General features: G+C 38.9%; 1 protein-coding gene across 1 annotated transcript in view; it reads left to right on the forward strand.

Annotated features, from left to right (window-relative positions):
* The window catches only part of TRMT2A (tRNA methyltransferase 2 homolog A), a 71,401-nt gene that overhangs the window by 6,831 nt on the left and 45,035 nt on the right, over nucleotides 1-19,535 (forward strand). Inside the window, exons 3-4 of the mRNA XM_053701899.1 lie at nucleotides 1,267-1,375; nucleotides 18,327-18,508. Coding sequence (XP_053557874.1) covers nucleotides 1,267-1,375; nucleotides 18,327-18,508 — 291 coding nt within the window. The remainder of the gene's footprint in view (nucleotides 1-1,266; nucleotides 1,376-18,326; nucleotides 18,509-19,535) is intronic.

A 19,535-nucleotide genomic window follows, 5' to 3' on the forward strand; every position in this document is an offset into this window, starting at 1 on the left:
CATATTAATGCTACTAATGTATGATAATTTGTAGACATCTCTTCCATACTGATTTGTAGTAATGATTATTCAGGGGTAAGAACCATTTGCTTACCAAATAATTCATGTCATATCACAATTTTTTTAAAAAATATGCTCTATCCGAATCAGAAAATAAACTTTTTGGGTTTCATTTCCCTTTTTAAATAGTGTTCTTTCAAATGCACAATAGTCATTTATATTGCTTCCATCATATTAAGTATGGTTAATTTTACCTGGGCCTAGTGATTGGTTAGATCTGAGCACTAGCTTATTTATATCTATCCCTAACTGACCACAGAAAAGGGGACCAGATTTTCAAGAGGTTTATTCTCAAAATGCTCTAGATTTGCAAAACCCTTTAAACTGAGCAAAAATGACAGTGTTAAATAATGTTGCAACATTTGTTTTGCAATGCAGTGCTTAATATTACCGATACATTCTATGAGTTTAAAGGGACTGTCAAGTCCAAAAAAAACTTTCATGATTCAAACAGGGCAGGCAATTTTAAACAACTTTCCAATTTACTTTTATCACCAATTTTTCTTTGTTCTCTTGGTATTCTTAGTTGAAAGCTAAACCTAGAAGGTTCATATACTAATTTCTTAGATTCTGAAAGCATTTTGACAGTTTTCACCGCTAGAGGGCATTAGTTAATGTGTTTCATATAGATAACATTGAGCTCACGCACGTTAATTTACCAAGGAGTGAGCACTGATTGGCTAAAATGCAAGTCTGTCAAATGAACTGAAATAAGGGGGCAGTCTGCAGAGGCTTAGAAACAAGGTAATCAAATGCAAAACTGGGGAATGGTTAATAAAGGGATTATCTATCTTTTTAACAACAAAAATTCTGGTGTTGACTGTCCCTTTAATTTCTGGAATGCATTTTTTCTGCTTTCTGTATAATTCCATAGTTTAGTTTAACATTAGTCTGATATTGGTTGTGACCAATTTTGCTCAGATTTTTTTTCCACACTTCTTTTATGAAACAGGGATTCACATAGTCGTGACACTTCTATAATGCTGCTGTAATATATTTGCTCATATAGTATGCTGGTGCCATGAGTGTCTGCAATTCAGTTGGTTTTTTTTTTGTATTGTATTATGATATATTTATATGCACATTCTCATCCTTTCATTTTCATCATCGGTAGTGTAATTCCCCCCCCCCCCATGCTTCTCAGGTTTTGTTTTGTTTTTTGTTTTGTTATTCTAAACAATTTAATATACCTTTTTCTAATTGCAGGGAAATAGGAAACACTAACTCTGCTCTGTTACCGTGGCTGTTTGTGCAGAAGCAGAAATATAACAAAATATGTTGTCCACTAGAGGGTGTAAAACCATCCCCATCACAGGTATGTCTACTTTACTTACTTACACCTTTTTGTCTTTTTTCCCTCAATTCTTTAGTTTCTCAAAATTGCAATACAGCATATTGATAACATTCACAATGTTATCGTTCTTCTCAAGGATAGCAAAGCAAGCTCAACATTTTATTTTTACTTAAAGGAGAAACATTATTTTTACTGCATAAAGAATATATATATATATATATATAGTTACCAACAATTTAATAACACTCTGAATTATATCATTTGCAAAAGATAATAGATATAAAACCTGAATCCTTTTAGTTCTGATTTGTCTATTAATTAAACTGAGACCAGATCAATAAACAAACGTAGTTTATTAAAAGAATTATTGGAAATAATAAGCAATATTTGAATAAAGCATATCAATAAGCATACAGCATTACAATGATTTAATGATTATCATGTTAAAACTAATGAAAACAATCACTAAATGATTTTATTTGCAGTAGCTTGTGTGTATAATAGAGAAACAGAAACTTTTGTTATTTAAATTCTCAGCATAGCTGGCAAGAATCAGGTAAACTCATAATCCTGGCAAACCATAAGAAAATTATATTATTACCATATTCCTGATTGACCCAGTGTTTTTGTCGAAAGATAAGACCAGGTTAACAGAATTACCTAACAAAATATTTGTGACTTTAAAGGGCAAACCAGAATTGATTAACTCACCTGATTCAATAATAAAACTTTGAATATAAATGTAAAGAGCATAAACTATATTAACAAAACTGTTTCATACTTATCAACATTGTGGGATCCTTCACTGGGTTCAGTGTAAATAGACCCTCTTAGGTTACTCCTGGACCCTCTCTTGCCATTATCCTGACTTGTCTATCTGGTCAGCTTAGCCTTCCATCTCCTCTGGATAGGGTGTGGTCATCATGCATGCTCAATGTGGCCCCTTTTGCCGTCTGCTTTTGTCCCCTCGTCCCCCTTTTGTGGGTGATTGTGTATTTTATGGAAAACGCTTAACTCCACCACCACTGATGAGGTTAGGTTTCAAATAAATGATTGGCTAACACTAATTTAGATTAACATTTTTGTTAATGAGCTAAGATTTAGCAGTCAGAATATTTTTCCCTCGGAAGATGGCACCTGTCACTAAGCTATAATAGACCTATATGAATTTTGTAAATATATTCTAAAAAACAAGGCAGTATCTCCATTTGACCGTTAAACAAGGTTAAACCCTACTAATGTTTATAGAAAAAGAGACTTACTGGAACCATGTATGAAAAACATGGGAATATTTTATACCAATAATATAATGATAGGAATCATGCAGCTATGTTGGGGACCTTGAATATCATAGTAACTAAACATGGATTATTTTGATAAAGTACAAAAACTTCACAGTAAGTAATTATATACTGACAAGCAGCACTAGCTAATAGCTACATATTAATACTGAAAAATAATATATATGTGTATGTGTACCTGAATCTATAAGTAAATACACATGATTAATTTTACCCCTATATTATATGGCACATACATATATGATCAATATGCAATATCAAAATGGTGAATTTTACTGGACAATTGTCCTGACAGTAATAAAGTTGGTTCAACAGTAGCCATATAGAAATCCACAGGTAAAAAAACAACACATTACATATTAAATATATAAAGAGAAAACTTCCCTCACTAAAAACAGTAGTCTCCCACTTGGATCTAGTATAAACAAAGTTACTAAATAAAATAGGTCCAAAAGAATAGGAGACAAGGAAAAAGTTCCAAACACAGTACTTCTCTCCATGTCTTGTCCATAAACAAGGTGGAAACTCCAATTAAAATAGTCAATAAGATAGCTTCTACAAAGATATTCTGACCACTACAGGGTCAAGAAAATTTTAAACCCCCCTTACATCACACGCCGAGTATTGAGCATCAGTTTCTGGAAAACCACCTCCAAAAAAGTAGCTGCTCATTCTTCTAGATCTGTATCTACTACTTGGACTTTCAAAAATGTCACCTCCTTGGAATAGATTGAAAGGCGGCAACTTGGTCCTCTCTTCATCCTATTTGTAAAAAAAATTATTTTCAATATTTATGCTTCTTCTGAAGCTGCTTTTGGCAGGAAATTGTTTCAGGCTGCAGTGTTTGGCAAAAAGGAACTGCCATAATTTTGTCCCACCTGTCCTTAACATGGACTCTTAGCTTGGGTATTGTATCCCATATGTTATGGACACTTATGGACTCTCCTCATCTTACAGAAAAAATAATTTATACTTACAGATAAATCATTTTTTGTAGCAAGTACCAAGACAGTTATACATATTTGCCTTAAATACCCCAAATTGCAGCATGTAAATATTAGGTTAAAAACAAAAAGGAATCTAGCATACCTCATATGACAAAGTGGTATAAAACGAAAATTTATGCTTACCTAATAAATTTATTTATTTTTTGACACAATGAGTCCTCGGATCATCTTAATTACTAATGGGATATTCACCTCCTGGTCAGCAGGTGGAGGCAAAGAGCACCACAGCAGAGCTTTTAAATAGCTCCTCCCTCCCCTCCCACTCCAGTCATTCAACCAAAGTTAGGAAGAGAAAGGAAAAGCCAAGGTGCAGAGGTGTCTGAAGTTTACAATAACCCACAACCTGTCTTAAAAGAACAGGGCGGGCCATGGACTCATCGTGTCAAAAAAGAAATAAATTTATCAGGTAAACATAAATTTTCTTTTTTAAGACACGATGAGTCCACGGATCATCTTAATTAATAATGGGATTCAATACCCAAGCTAGAGTACACAGATAATACGGGAGGGACAAGACAGGGAACCTAAACGGAAGGCACCACTGCTTGAAGAACCTTTCTCCCAAAAGCGGCCTCAGCCGAGGCAAAAGTGTCAAATTTGTAGAACTTTGAAAAAAGTGTGAAGAGAGGACCAAGTTGCAGCCTTGCAAATCTGTTCCACAGAAGCTTCATTTTTGAATGCCCATGAGGAAGCAACAGCCCTAGTGGAATGAGCCGTAACTCTCTCGGGAGGCTGTTGTCCAGCAGTCTCATATGCATAACGTATGATACTCTTCAGCCAAAAAGTAAGAAGTAGCCGTAGCTTTCTGTCCCTTACGTTTTCCTGAGAAAATGACAAACTGAGAAGAAGTCCTTAGTCATCCGCAGGTAAAACTTTAAAGTACGGATCACGTCCAAATTATGCAGAAGTCTTTCCTTCTGAGAAGGATTAGGACATAAGGAAGGAACCACAATCTCCTGATTAATGTTCCAATCAGAAACAACCTTAGGAAGAAATCCTAGTTTAGTACGTAAAACTACCTTATCCGAATGGAAAATAAGATAAGGAGACTCATACTGCAATGCCGAGAGCTCTGACACTCTCTGAGCAGAAGAAATAGCAACAAGAAATAAAACTTTCCAAGATAACAACTTAATATCTAAGGAATGCATAGGCTCAAACGGGACCCCTTGCAGAACTTTGAGAACTAAATTAAGACTCCATTGAGGAGTAACTGGTTTGAACACAGGCCTGATCCTGACCAGGGCCTGACACAAAGATTGTACATCTGGGACATCCGCCAGACGTTTGTGTAACAAAATAGATAAGGCCGAGATTTGACCCTTTAGGGAGCTAATCGATAAACCATTCTCCAAACCCTCTTGGAGAAAAGACAAAATTCTAGGAATCCTAACTCTACTCCATGAGTAGCCCTTGGATTCGCACCAATAGAGATATTTATGGTAAATCCTTCTAGTCACAGGCTTACGAGCCTGAATCATGGTCTCTATGACCGAATCAGAAAATCCCCGTTTGGATAAAATTAAGCATTCAATCTCCAAGCAGTCGGCTTCAGAGAAACAAGATTTGAATGAAGGAAGGGCCCCTGAATCAGAAGGTCCTTCCTCAACGGGAGTCTCCAAGGAGGCAGAGATGCCATCTCCACCAGATCCACATACCAAATCCTGCGAGGCCAGGCCGGTGCTATGAGGATCACCAAATCCCTCTCCTGTTTGATTCGAGCAATTACCTGAGGAAGAAGAGCAAATGGAGGAAAAAAGTATGCTAGACTGAAGGTCCAAGGAACTGCCAGAGCATCTATCAGTTCCACCTGAGGGGCCCTGGACCTCGACCCGTATCTCGGTAGTTTGGGATTCTGACGGGATGCCATGAGATCCAATTCCGGCTGACCCCACTTGAGAATCAGATTGGAGAAGACTTCCGGATGGAGTTCCCACTCCCCCGGATGAAAGGTCTGTCTGCTCAGAAAATCTGCCTCCCAGTTGTACACCCCTGGGATATGGATTGCCATATCTCCGCCCACTGGATTATTTTGGTTACCTCTGTCATTGATAAGGAACTCCTCGTTCCTCCCTGATGATTGATGTAAGCCACTGAAGTTATGTTCTCCGACTGGAACCTGATAAACCGTAGAGAGGCTAGCTGGGGCCAGGCCAGAAGAGCATTGAAGATTGCTCTCAGTTCTAGAATGTTTATAGGAAGAACAAACTCTGAATGAGTCCAAACTCCCTGAGCCTTTAGGGAGCCCCATACTGCTCCCCACCGCAGAAGGCTAGCATCTGTTGTCACAATCACCCAAGACGGTCTGCAAAAGCAGGTTCCCTGGAAGAGATGATCCGGAAACAACCACCAGTGAAGAGAGTCCCTTGTCTCTTGCTCCAGGTTTATTCGAAGAGACAAGTCTGCATAATCTCCGTTCCATTGTCTGAGCATGCTTAACTGCAGAGGCCTGAGATGGAAATGAGTAAACGGGATGATGTCCATTGCTGAAACCATCAGCCCTATTAACTCCATACACTGAGCCACTAACGGCTGTGGAGTGGACTGAAGGACTAGACAAGTATCTATAATCTTTGATTTCCTGACCTGTCAGAAAAATCTTCATGGACAAGGAGTCTATTATGGTTCCCAAGAAAGTGACTCTTATGTCTGGAACTAGGGAACTCTTTCCCAAATTTACCTTCCACCCGTGAGCTCTCAGAAAAGATAACACTATGTCGGTGTGGGATCTTGCTTGCTGAAAAGATGGTGCCTTCTACTAGAATGTCGTCCAGATAAGACGCCACCCCGATGCCCCGTGACCGAAGGACCGCCAACAGAGACCCCAGAACCTTTGTTGCCAAGCCAAAAGGAAGAGCCACAAACTGGAAGTGTTTGTCTAGGAAAGCAAACCTTAGGAACTTGTGATGATGTTTGTGAATAGGGACATGTAGGTACGCGTCATGTAAATCCAGAGTTGTCATGAATTGACCCTCCTGGATTAAGGGAAGGATGGAACGAATAGTTTCCATCTTGAAGGAAGGAATCCTGAGAAATTTAGACTCTCTAGGTCTAAAATTGGTCTGAAGGTTCCCTCTTTTTTGGGAACTACAAACAGATTGGAATAAAAACCCTGACCCTGTTCCTGGACTGGAACGGGAACAAACACTCCCAAGGAGCATAGGTAATGTAAGAACGCCTTTCCTTTTTGTCTGGTCTGCAGATAAACTTGAAAGCAGAAACCTGCCTCTGGGAGGAAAACTCTTGAACTCCAATTTATATCCCTGAGAGACCATTTCTATCGCCCAGGGATCCTGAACGTCCCGAACCCAAGCCTGAACGAAGAAGGAAAGCCTGCCCCCTACCAGATCCGGTACCGGATCGGGGGTATGCCCTTCATGCTGTCTTGGAATCACTAATAGGCTTCTTGGACTGTTTTTCTTTATTCCAAGACTGGCTGGGTCTCCATGTAGGCTTTGAATGTTCCTGCTTAGAGGAGGAAGAGGAATAATTTCCTTTGAAATTTCAAAAGGAACGAAAATTGCTCTGTCGTCTTTTTTGTTTACTTCTCTTATCTTGAGGGAGAAGATGACCCTTACTTCCCGTGATATCAGAGATAATCTCCCTCAGATCAGGTCCAAACAAGGTCTTCCCCTTCTAGGGAATAGCTAGAAGTTTAGACTTAGATGACACATCCGCAGACCAAGGCTTTAACCATAAGGCTCTGCGGGCTCTTATTCACAGCTCCTGCTAAGGGGCTTTTATATTTATTAACGGATACAGGCGATATAGCCCGTTACAAGTGATACAGTGGTAAGTCCCTATACAGGTGGTTTCTTAGGTGGTTTGGATTCGTGATTAACGATCTAACCCGGTAGAATCACCACTGTGTTATCACTGGGTTTCTAGCCGTATCCTTGTAACTACTTCTGCTGGTATCTGTAAGGAGGTCGGACAAACAAGAACCTGTGGGATCAACTCAGCACGATTAATGTGTGACTGACGCCGACATTCATTTACGAAGCTGTGAGTACAGATATCGTTTTAGTATGTTGTATTTGGTATTGCACTAAAGGATATTTTCGTCATTAGGAGAACTCTCTCCAGTGACCAACCATCTGCAGTTACTGTCTGGCTTCGGATTACCGCTGCTGTTAGTCTTTCAGTTCGGATCCAGCATTACTGTATTTGCTAGCTGATCCTTCATTTTTGGGTGTGGAACTAAAAACTAGTGTGGATTGTTATATCCTCCACTAACTGGGACATTATAACATTGTGTCAGTATACCCAGAGTCACGCTCTGTGTGGATTGTTATATCCTTCGCTCATTTGGGACATTGCAGTATTCTGTTAGCACCCCATAAGCACTGTCCACATTCACTCCTTAAGCGCTGTTCACATTTATTTTTTGTATTTGTATCTATCTGTATTTATGTCATTTTATTAATTAATCTTTATGCACTAGGTCGACCTAGAATTTAATAAATTGTTTTTTTAAACTTGTGATCTTTTGTTTAGATCGTAATATTATATTGTACATCAGATTTTGTGATCAATTTATATTATTATTAAATACATTTTATCTGTAACCGGCACCTTCCTTATTTTGAGATTTGTTTATATTTATTTATTTATTGATACTATTTGCATTATTAATTTGTATATCCCTTTATGTATTTATTATAATCTTGTTGTGTCCCTACTTTTGTGGTTAAGTTTCTGCAGCTGTTAGTGACAGATAGTGGATTATGATATATACTGGTCTCTTTTGATACTCTTTAGCTGGTTTGAGCACTCCCTAGTATTTATCTATTCTTTCTGTATGTTTTTTTGCGTCCATTGAGAGAGTCCCACTTTCTAGTTGGAGTGTGTAGTATTATTAGTCCTTTGGCGCTGGTCACTTTTGTTCTCTAAAGATTCATTTTAATGCAGAACACTTGTAAAAAACAACCTCTGCACCTCACCGCTCAGCTGAAGTGCTCCTACCTGACCCAATATCGTTGGATTTCTCTCAGACGATCCTCTAGTATTGGCTTTCTTAGAAAAACAATAACAATGCGCTGACAGGAAAAGGGAACACCGACCCTGCACTAGCAGCGCATGAATAACTTTAACATGTGACTCTAGCCCAGCTCGGATAAGCCTCTTGATGTCGCACTATAACACTGCTCCCTGAACTGAAGCGCTATGAAAAGGCGCGCAAACACCAGAAGCCCCGCCCATTGTGGGCATAACCTACGCAGTTGTATTGAACAAAGTTTAACTCACAACAGTGAAAACCACCAGAGCCATCTTAAAAATGTATAAAGCAGCATAACTCCAGCCCCAGTGCCTGCTCGATAATACTGCCCAATTACTTTCCCCTCAGGAAAGATTTAAACGTCCCCATATAAAGAGCTACTTTCCCTATAGAGTCCCTTATGTATAATGCGTGCTAACTGATTATCTGAGTCTCCTTGTGCCCCAGAAGAATACATAGCACTTACCTTGACTTCTGCCTGGCAGTAAGGCAGCTCTCAGGCTTGAGAGGTCCTCTCCCTCACATCGACCTGAGGAAAACAAAATGCTGAGTCACTGAATACCTCAGACTTAAGGAGATAGGGCAGCAAGAAATATGGGAGGCACAGTGAGAATTATGTCCCACAAGTTCCTGAAGAGACTGATATGGACTACGGCTATACCCCAGAACAAAGCAGCACAATCTTGCACTACTTTAAAAATAATAAACTCTTGATTGAAGAATCTATACTAACACCTCACTTTACCTCTTCCTATCACTAACGTAGGCAAAGAGAATGACTGGGGTGGGAGGGGAGGGAGGAGCTATTTAACAGCTCTGCTGTGGTGCTCTTTGCCTCCTCCTGCTGGCCAGGAGTTGAATATCCAATTAGTAATTAAGATGATCCTTGGACTTAGTGTGTCTTAAAAAATAAATATATTTTTCAGGTTTTCAAGAAATGATTTTAAAATCCAGTTTGTTGCATTTGTATTCAGTAAAACAAGAAAGCTTTGTCACTTACATTAGAAAAAAAAAACATATGATGTAGTATTCACATTATAAAATGTCTGCATTTAACCATCACATTCAGTTTATTATAGTCATTGCATTGTGTCATTCTTAAATTTTTCTTTCATATTCCAGAATTTTAAACAGCTTTCCAATTTACTTCTATTCTTTAATGTTCTTTGTTCTTTTGGTATCCTTTGTTGAAAAGCACACCCATGTAGGCTCAGGAGTTGGGAGCTAGCTGTTGAATGTTGGCTGAACATATGTCTCTTGCCATTGGCTTACTGATGTGTTCAGCTAGCACCCAAAAGTATATTGTGCGCCTTCAATAAAGGATATCAAGAGAATCAAGCAAAATTGATAACAACATAAGTAAATTGGAAACAAGTTGTTTAAAATTGTATGTTCTATCTGAATTGTGAGAGAAAATGTTTTGATTTCATGTCCCCTTAAATACACCTAGTAAAGAAAGGAGATTATATATAGTAGCACTCTGGGTTCCTTGATTGTGTATGTGTAAAGTGGTTGTGATTTACTTAATAAACTTAATGTTTATTATAGAATTTTTTTTTATTTTATTTTTTTTTAAAAATGGGTGAATATTTAAAAACATAGTCAACAGATAAATACACTTATAATAGGCCATCAAAAAGACCCCCAACACCCCTTGCTTTAAACCCCAGAAACCCTTCTTTAAAATAAAGCCTTTATAAAAGTTTTAATAGCCAGGTAGTCAATGTGGTAATAGGGATCACTCCTCTGCTTTGGCCAATTAGAAATAGATGTAAAAAAATTCTTGCTCTCAGCCGCAGTTACTGTTAGCATGTAGCAGGGTTAGGCAATTGTGGGTGTAAGAAGATGCAAAATACATAATAAACATACTTTGTTTTTAAACTACTTTTGTAATTAACATTGTATGGGCGATTTGACTTAGATTTTTATTCCTTGACCTTATTTAGCAATGATGCACTGTATCACTCAGATGCTTTAGGGTTTTACAGTTCCTTCCATCACTTTTTATGCTTTTATTTAAGTTTATTCAGTTATATATTCGGATATATCTGTTCAAAACAGTTAGGTGTATGTTTTTATATAGAAGCAAAATAACTTCTTATTGTGCGTGCACGGGGCGGAAGCAGGTGGGAACCGCTACACTATGGAACATTTTGGAAAATAAAGTGGGAGAGAGGAGGGAGGGAATTGGGATCTAAGGGATCTGGGAGGGGGTGGCGGGTTGGTCTTGGGGGGGGGGGGGGAAGCTACACTACAGGAAAAATAGGGGGAAAAACCCATTTTATTGTAAACTGGGTACTGGCAGTAAAAAAAAAAAATACCTTTTCTCCAACATTGGTGTGTCCGGTCCACGGCGTCATCCTTACTTGTGGGATATTCTCTTCCCCAACAGGAAATGGCAAAGAGTCCCAGCAAGGCTGGTCACATGATCTCTCCTAGGCTCCGCCCACCCCAGTCATTCTCTTTGCCGTTGCACAGGCAACATCTCCACGGAGATGGTTAAGAGTTTTTTGGTGTTTAAATGTAGTTTTATTCTTCTATCAAGTGTTTGTTATTTTAAAATAGTGCTGGTATGTACTATTTACTCTGAAACAGAAAAGGATGAAGATTTCTGTTTGTAAGAGGAAGATGATTTTAGCAGACAGTAACTAAAATCGATTGCTGTTTCCACACAGGACTGTTGAGATGAAGTAACTTCAGTTGGGGGAAACAGTTAACAGACTTTTCTGCTTAAGGTATGACTAGCCATATTTCTAACAAGACCATGTAATGCTGGAAGGCTGTCATTTCCCCTCATGGGGACCGGTAAGCCATTTTCTTAGTTAAACATAAAAGAATAAAGGGCTTCAAAAAGGGCTTAAAAACTGGTAGACATTTTTCTGGGCTAAAACGATTGCTTTACTAGGCATATTATGCAGATTCTAACTAATAATTGGTATTATAATCTTGGGGAACGTTTAGAAAAACGGCAGGCACTGTGTTGGACGCCTTTTTCAGATGGGGGCCTTTCTAGTTATAGACAGAGCCTCATTTTCGCGCCATTAATGCGCAGTTGTTTTTGGAGAGCAAGGCATGCAGATGCATGTGTCAGGAGCTAAGAATCACTGAAAAAGCTTATAGAAGGCGTCATTTGGTATCGTATTCCCCTCTGGGCTTGGTTGGGTCTCAGCAAAGCATATAGCTGGGACTGTATAGGGGTTAAATGTAAAAACGGCTCCGGTTCCGTTAATTTAAGGGTTAAAGTTCTGAAATTTGGTGTGCAATACTTTTAATGCTTTAAGACACTGTGGTGAAATTTTGGTGAATTTTGAACAATTCCTTCATACTTTTTCACATATTCAGTAATAAAGTGTTTTCAGTTTGAAATTTAAAGTGACAGTAACGGTTTTATTTTAAAACGTTTTTTGTGCTTTGTTGACAAGTTTAAGCCTGTTTAACATGTCTGTACCATCAGATAAGCTATGTTCTATATGTATGAAAGCCAATGTGTCTCCCCATTTAAATTTATGTGATAATTGTGCCATAGTGTCCAAACAAAGTAAGGACAGTAATGCCACATATAATGATATTGCCCAAGATGATTCCTCAAATGAGGGGAGTAAACATGATACTACATCATCCCCTACTGTGTCTACACCAGTTATGCCCACACAGGAGGCCCCTAGTACATCTAGTGCGCCAATACTTATTACCATGCAACAATTAACGGCTGTAATGGATAACTCCATAGCAAATCTTTTATCCAAAATGCCTACTTATCAGAGAAAGCGCGATTGCCCTGTTTTAAACACTGAAGAGCAAGAGGACGCTGATGATAACTGTTCTGACATACCCTCACACCAATCTCAAGGGGCCATGAGGGAGGTTTTGTCTGATGGAGAAATCTCAGATTCAGGAAAAATTTCTCATCAAGCTGAACCTGATGTTGTGACATTTAAATTTAAATTAGAACATCTCCGCGCACTGCTTAGGAGGTGTTATCTACTCTGGATGATTGTGACAATTTGGTCATTCCAGAGAAATTATGTAAGATGGACAAGTTCCTAGAGGTTCCGGTGCCCCCCGACGCTTTTCCTATACCCAAGCAGGTGGCGGACATAGTAAATAGAGAGTGGGAAAGGCCCGGCATACCTTTTGTTCCCCCCCCTATATTTAAGAAATTATTTCCTATAGTCGACCCCAGAAAGGACTTATGGCAGACAGTCCCCAAGGTCGAGGGGGCGGTTTCTACTCTAAACAAACGCACTACTATTCCTATCGAAGATAGTTGTGCTTTCAAAGATCCTATGGATAAGAAATTAGAGGGTTTGCTTAAAAAGATTTTTGTACAGCAAGGTTACCTTCTACAACCAATTTCATGCATTGTTCCTGTCACTACGGCAGCGTGTTTCTGGTTCGAGGAACTAGAAAAATCGCTTGGTAAAGAATCTTCGTATGAGGAGGTTATGGACAGAGTTCAAGCACTTAAATTGGCTAACTCTTTTGTTTTAGATGCCGCTTTGCAATTAGCTAGATTAGCGGCGAAAAATTCAGGGTTTGCTATCGTGGCGCGCAGAGCGCTTTGGCTAAAGTCTTGGTCAGCGGATGTGTCTTCCAAGACAAAATTGCTTAACATTCCTTTCAAAGGTAAAACATTATTTGGACCTGATTTGAAAGAGATTATTTCAGACATCACTGGGGGAAAGGGCCACGCCCTCCCACAGGATAGGTCTTTTAGGGCTAAAAATAAGCCTAATTTTCGTCCCTTTCGCAGAAACGGACCAGTCTCTAATTCTGTATCCTCTAAGCAAGAGGGTAATACTTCACAACCCAAACCAGCCTGGAAACCAATGCAAGGCTGGAACAAGGGTAAGCAGGCCAAGAAGCCTACCACTGCTACCAAAACAGCATGAAGGGATAGCCCCCGATCCGGGACCGGATCTAGTGGGGGGCAGACTTTCTCTCTTTGCTCAGGCTTGGGCAAGAGATGTTCAGGATCCTTGGGCGCTAGAAATAGTTTCTCAAGGTTATCTCCTGGAATTCAAGGAACTACCCCCAAGGGGAAGGTTCCACAGGTCTCAATTATCTTCAAACCAAATAAAGAGACAGGCATTCTTACATTGTGTAGAAGACCTGTTAAAGATGGGAGTGATACATCCAGTTCCAATAAGAGAACAAGGAATGGGATTTTATTCCAATCTGTTCATAGTTCCCAAAAAAGAGGGAACATTCAGACCAATTTTGGATCTAAAGATCCTAAACAAATTTCTCAGGGTACCATCGTTCAAAATGGAAACTATTCGAATGATCCTACCTACTATCCAGGAAAATCAATTTATGACTACCGTGGATTTAAAGGATGCGTACCTACATATTCCTATCCACAAGGAACATCATCAGTTCCTAAGGTTCGCTTTTCTGGACAAGCATTACCAGTTTGTGGCACTTCCATTCGGATTAGCCACTGCTCCAAGGATTTTCACAAAGGTACTAGGGTCCCTTCTAGCGGTTCTAAGACCAAGGGGCATTGCAGTAGTACCTTACTTGGACGACATCCTGATTCAAGCGTCGTCCATGTCAAAAGCAAAGGCTCATACGGACATCGTCCTAGCCTTTCTCAGATCTCACGGATGGAAGGTGAACAAAGAAAAAAGTTCTTTGTCCCCGTCAACAAGAGTTCCCTTCTTGGGAACAATAATAGATTCCTTAGAAATGAGGTTTTTTCTGACAGAGGTCAGAAAATCAAAACTTCTAAGCTCTTGTCAAGTACTTCACTCTGTTCCTCGTCCTTCCATAGCGCAGTGCATGGAAGTAATAGGATTGATGGTTGCAACAATGGACATAGTTCCTTTTGCACGAATTCATCTAAGACCATTACAACTGTGCATGCTCAGACAGTGGAATGGGGATTATACAGACTTGTCTCCGACGATTCAAGTAGATCAAAAGACCAGAGATTCACTCCGTTGGTGGCTGACCCTGGACAATCTGTCACAGGGAATGAGCTTCCGCAGACCAGAGTGGGTCATTGTCACGACCGACGCCAGCCTAGTGGGCTGGGGCGCGGTCTGGGAATCCCTGAAAGCTCAGGGTCTATGGTCTCGGGAAGAGTCTCTTCTCCCGATAAACATTCTGGAACTGAGAGCGATATTCAATGCTCTCAGAGCTTGGCCTCAACTAGCAAAGGCCAAATTCATAAGGTTTCAGTCAGACAACATGACGACCGTTGCATATATCAATCATCAGGGGGGAACAAAGAGTTCCCTGGCGATGAAAGAAGTGACCAAGATAATTCAATGGGCGGAGGATCACTCCTGCCACTTGTCTGCGATCCACATCCCAGGAGTGGAAAATTGGGAAGCGGATTTTCTGTGTCGTCAGACATTTCATCCGGGGGAGTGGGAACTCCATCCGGAAATCTTTGCCCAAATAATTCAATTATGGGGCATTCCAGACATGGATCTGATGGCGTCTCGTCAGAACTTCAAGGTTCCTTGCTACGGGTCCAGATCCAGGGATCCCAAGGCGACCCTAGTAGATGCACTAGTAGCACCTTGGACCTTCAACCTAGCTTATGTATTCCCACCGTTTCCTCTCATCCCCAGGCTGGTAGCCAGGATCAATCAGGAGAGGGCCTCGGTGATCTTGATAGCTCCTGCGTGGCCACGCAGGACTTGGTATGCAGACCTGGTGAATATGTCATCGGCTCCACCATGGAAGCTACCTTTGAGACAGGACCTTCTTGTTCAGGGTCCATTCGAACATCCGAATCTGGTTTCCCTCCAACTGACGGCTTGGAGATTGAACGCTTGATTTTATCAAAGCGTGGGTTTTCAGATTCTGTAATAGATACTCTGATTCAGGCTAGAAAGCCTGTAACTAGAAAAATTTACCATAAAATATATCTGTTGGTGTGAATCTAAAGGATTCCCATGGAACAAGACAAAAATTCCTAAGATTCTATCCTTTCTACAAGAAGGTTTGGAGAAAGGATTATCTGCAAGTTCTCTGAAGGGACAGATCTCTGCTTTATCTGTTTTACTTCACAAAAGACTGGCAGCTGTGCCAGATGTTCAAGCATTTGTTCAGGCTCTGGTTAGGATCCAGCCTGTTTACAGACCTTTGACTCCTCCCTGGAGTCTAAATCTAGTTCTTTCAGTTCTTCAAGGGGTTCCGTTTGAACCCTTACATTCCGTAGATATTAAGTTATTATCTTGGAAAGTTTTGTTTTTGGTTGCAATTTCTTCTGCAAGAAGAGTTTCAGAGTTATCTGCTCTGCAGTGTTCTCCGCCCTATCTGGTGTTCCATGCAGATAAGGTGGTTTTGCGTTCTAAGCCTGGTTTTCTTCCGAAAGTTGTTTCCAACAAAAATATTAACCAGGAGATAGTTGTACCTTCTTTGTGTCCGACTCCAGTTTCAAAGAAGGAACGTTTGTTACACAATTTGGACGTAGTCCGTGCTCTAAAATTCTATTTAGAGGCTACTAAAGATTTCAGACAAACATCTTCCTTGTTTGTTGTTTATTCTGGTAAAAGGAGAGGTCAAAAAGCGACTTCTACCTCCCTACCTAGGAGGGATCATGTGACCAGCTTTGCTGGGACTCTTTGCCATTTCCTGTTGGGGAAGAGAATATCCCACAAGTAAGGATGACGCCGTGGACCGGACACACCGTTGGAGAAAGTAATTTATCAGGTAAGCATAAATTCTGTTTTTATTTTAGTACTGGTGGGGACAATTGTGAGGTGGGGGAGGAAAGAGAGCTGTTTGGGAGGGATCAGGGGGTGTGATGTGTCAGGTGGGAGGCTGATCTCTACACTAAAACTAAAATTAACCCTGCACTAAAGCTAAAATTAACCATTCAAGCTACCTAATTAACCCCTTCACTGCTAGACATAATACACTTGTGATGCGCAGTGGCATTTAGCGGCCTTCTAATTACCAAAATGCAATGCCAAAGCCATATATGTATGCTATTTCTGAACAAAGGGTATCCCAGAGAAGCATTTGCAACCATTTGTGCCATAATTGCACAAATTGTTTGTAAATAATTTCAGTGAGAAACCTAAAGTTTGTGAAAAAGTGAACATTTTTTTTTTTAATTTGTTCGCATTTGGCAGTGAAATGGTGGCATGAAATATACCAAAATGGACCTAGATCAATACTTGGGGTTGCCTACTGCACTAAAGCTAAAATTAACCCTACAAGCTCCCTACATGCTCCCTAATTAACCCCTTCACTGCTGGGCATAATACACATGTGGTGCACAGTGGCATTCAGCGGCCTTCTAATTACCAAAATGCAACGCCAAAGCCATATATGTCTGCTATTTCTAAACAAAGGGGATCCCAGAGAAGCATTTACAACCATTTATGCCATAATTGCACAAGTTGTTTGTAAATAATTTCAGTGAGAAACCTAAAGTTTGTGAAAAACTGAACGGTTATTTTTTTTATTTGATCACATTTGGCTGTAAAATCGTGGCATGAAATATACCAAAATGGGCCTAAATCAATACTTTTTTATGTCTTCTAAAACAAAATATATTCATGTCAAGGAATATTCAGGTATTCCTGACAGATATTAGTGTTCCAATGTAACTATTGCTAATTTTGAAAAAAAGGGGTTTGGAAATAGCAAAGTGCTACTTGTACTTATTGCCCTATAACTTGCAAAGAACAAGTAAACATTGGGTATTTCTAAACTCAGGACAAAATTTAGAAACTATTTAGCATAGGTGTTTTTTGGTGGTTGTAGATGTGTAACAGATTTTGGGGGTCAAAGTTAGAAAAGGTGTGGGGGTTTTTTTTGTTTGTTTTTTCCTCATATTTTATATATATATTTTTTTTTTATAGTAAATTATAAGATATGATGAAAATAATGGTATCTTTAGAAAGTCCATTTAATGGCGAGAAAACCGTTATATAATATGTGTGGGTACAGTAAATGAGTAAGAGGAAAATTACAGCTAAACACAAACACTGCAGAAATGTAAAAATAGCTTTGGTCCCAAACGGACAGAAAATGGAAAAGTGCTGTGGTTAAAGACAGGGATTACAGCACTCTTTTAAATGTTAAGAAAACACCTATTTATTCATTTAGTTCTTTAAAACCAAAGAACAGAGAAAAAAACACAAGAATACTGCAGGTGTAGCAATGGTTAATACCCATTCATACAGCAGGAGCAGTCATAAGCATTTATCTCTTGGGTATATATATATATATATATATATATATATATATATATATATATATATATATATATATATATATATATATATATATATATATATATATATATATATATATATATATATATATATATATATATATATATATATATATATATATACACACACACACACACACACATTCCTAATTTGCAATTCATCACAAATCTTACTCATACATCTTGTGTGCACACAAAGAAACTAAGAAAACAAAAAGTCCATGTTTGAAACAACTGTCGCAAAACATTGTATGGGTGATTTGACTTAGATTTTTATCCCTTGACCTTATTTAGCAATGATGCACTGTATCACTCAGATGTTTTAGGGTTTTACAGTTCCTTCCATTACTTTTTATGCTTTTATTTAGTTTATTCAGAGTTATTCATGAACATTTGGAATTTACAGAATTTTGCAATTAAAATTACAAAAAAACGTAAAGGTTTTCTTCTTACTTTACAGACTGGATACCGCAACAAATGTGAATTCCTTATCGGTGTTGGTGCCAATCAGGAAGATAAGACTGTAGGATGTAGGCTTGGAAAGTATAAGGGTGGCACATGTGCAGTTGTGGAGCCATTTGACACTATCCATATTCCCCCAATAACCAAGACTGTTGTAAAGGCTTTCCAGGAATATATCCGGTAAAATAGAACCCTCAGACAAAATTCAAATGGAGCATGTGCCTTCCAAGTATCTTGTAAACCAGTGGGGGGGGGGGGGGGGGTTTCAGCTCCATTCTTTAAGGCACATCAATGGACCAGATAATATCTGAACTAGAGCACAGGGTAAATAATCAGCTTGTTACTAACCTGCTCGTAATCATCAGCTGACTATTTTAACTGTGCTTTATTTCAGATATAATGAAAATGTGGCCTGTTTATTTCAGAACTGGAGTAAAAACCACTGTTGTAAACCATAAGACCATCCACATTTTAGGACCTAAAGAGACATTTAGTCATTTTGTTTAAGTATACATGGTATATATAAGCAATTAAGCACTTAGCTGCAAATAATCTACATATAAGCCAAATTGGAAGAGCTTTGCTATTGCAAAGTAGCTCAGATATACACCCCTTAAAATGCATGGAGGGACTTTTTTTTTCCCAAGTTCCGTTTTGTTGTAGCCAATCAGACTACGGTTTAACGTTGCCATATAAATAGACAATTTTAGGATAACTGCAGTATGCACTTTAGATCTCCCGTGCATTTGGGGTGAAAGGGAAGAATATTGTTTGCCAAAGAAAAATACAGACATAGAAAAAATAATAATTGAGTTTGGTACTGGTACCTACATGAATTAAAGGGACAGTCTAGTCAAAATTAAACATTAAAATTGCATGCCCCATCTGAATCATTAAACCAGAGCTTTCCAAAATTTTCATGTTGGTGACAAACTTTTTAGACCTACATCATTTTGCGACACAGTAATTCAGTTGTACTAGCAAACAGGAGGCTAAACTAACATATATAAATTATATAATAACTAAATGTATTTACAAGTAACAGTATGTATGTGCAAGAATTAAAAAAAAAAGTTTAATAACACCAATAGCTACTTACTATTTTAATGGGATGTATGAGTTTGATGGGATGAACACAGTTTCTAAATATTTGGTGGAATATTAAAGGCACTCACATTTCATCATCAAGCATTTTTAAGCTTCCACT

Source organism: Bombina bombina, chromosome 2 (assembly GCF_027579735.1).
Source record: "Bombina bombina isolate aBomBom1 chromosome 2, aBomBom1.pri, whole genome shotgun sequence".
NCBI lineage: Eukaryota > Metazoa > Chordata > Amphibia > Anura > Bombinatoridae > Bombina > Bombina bombina.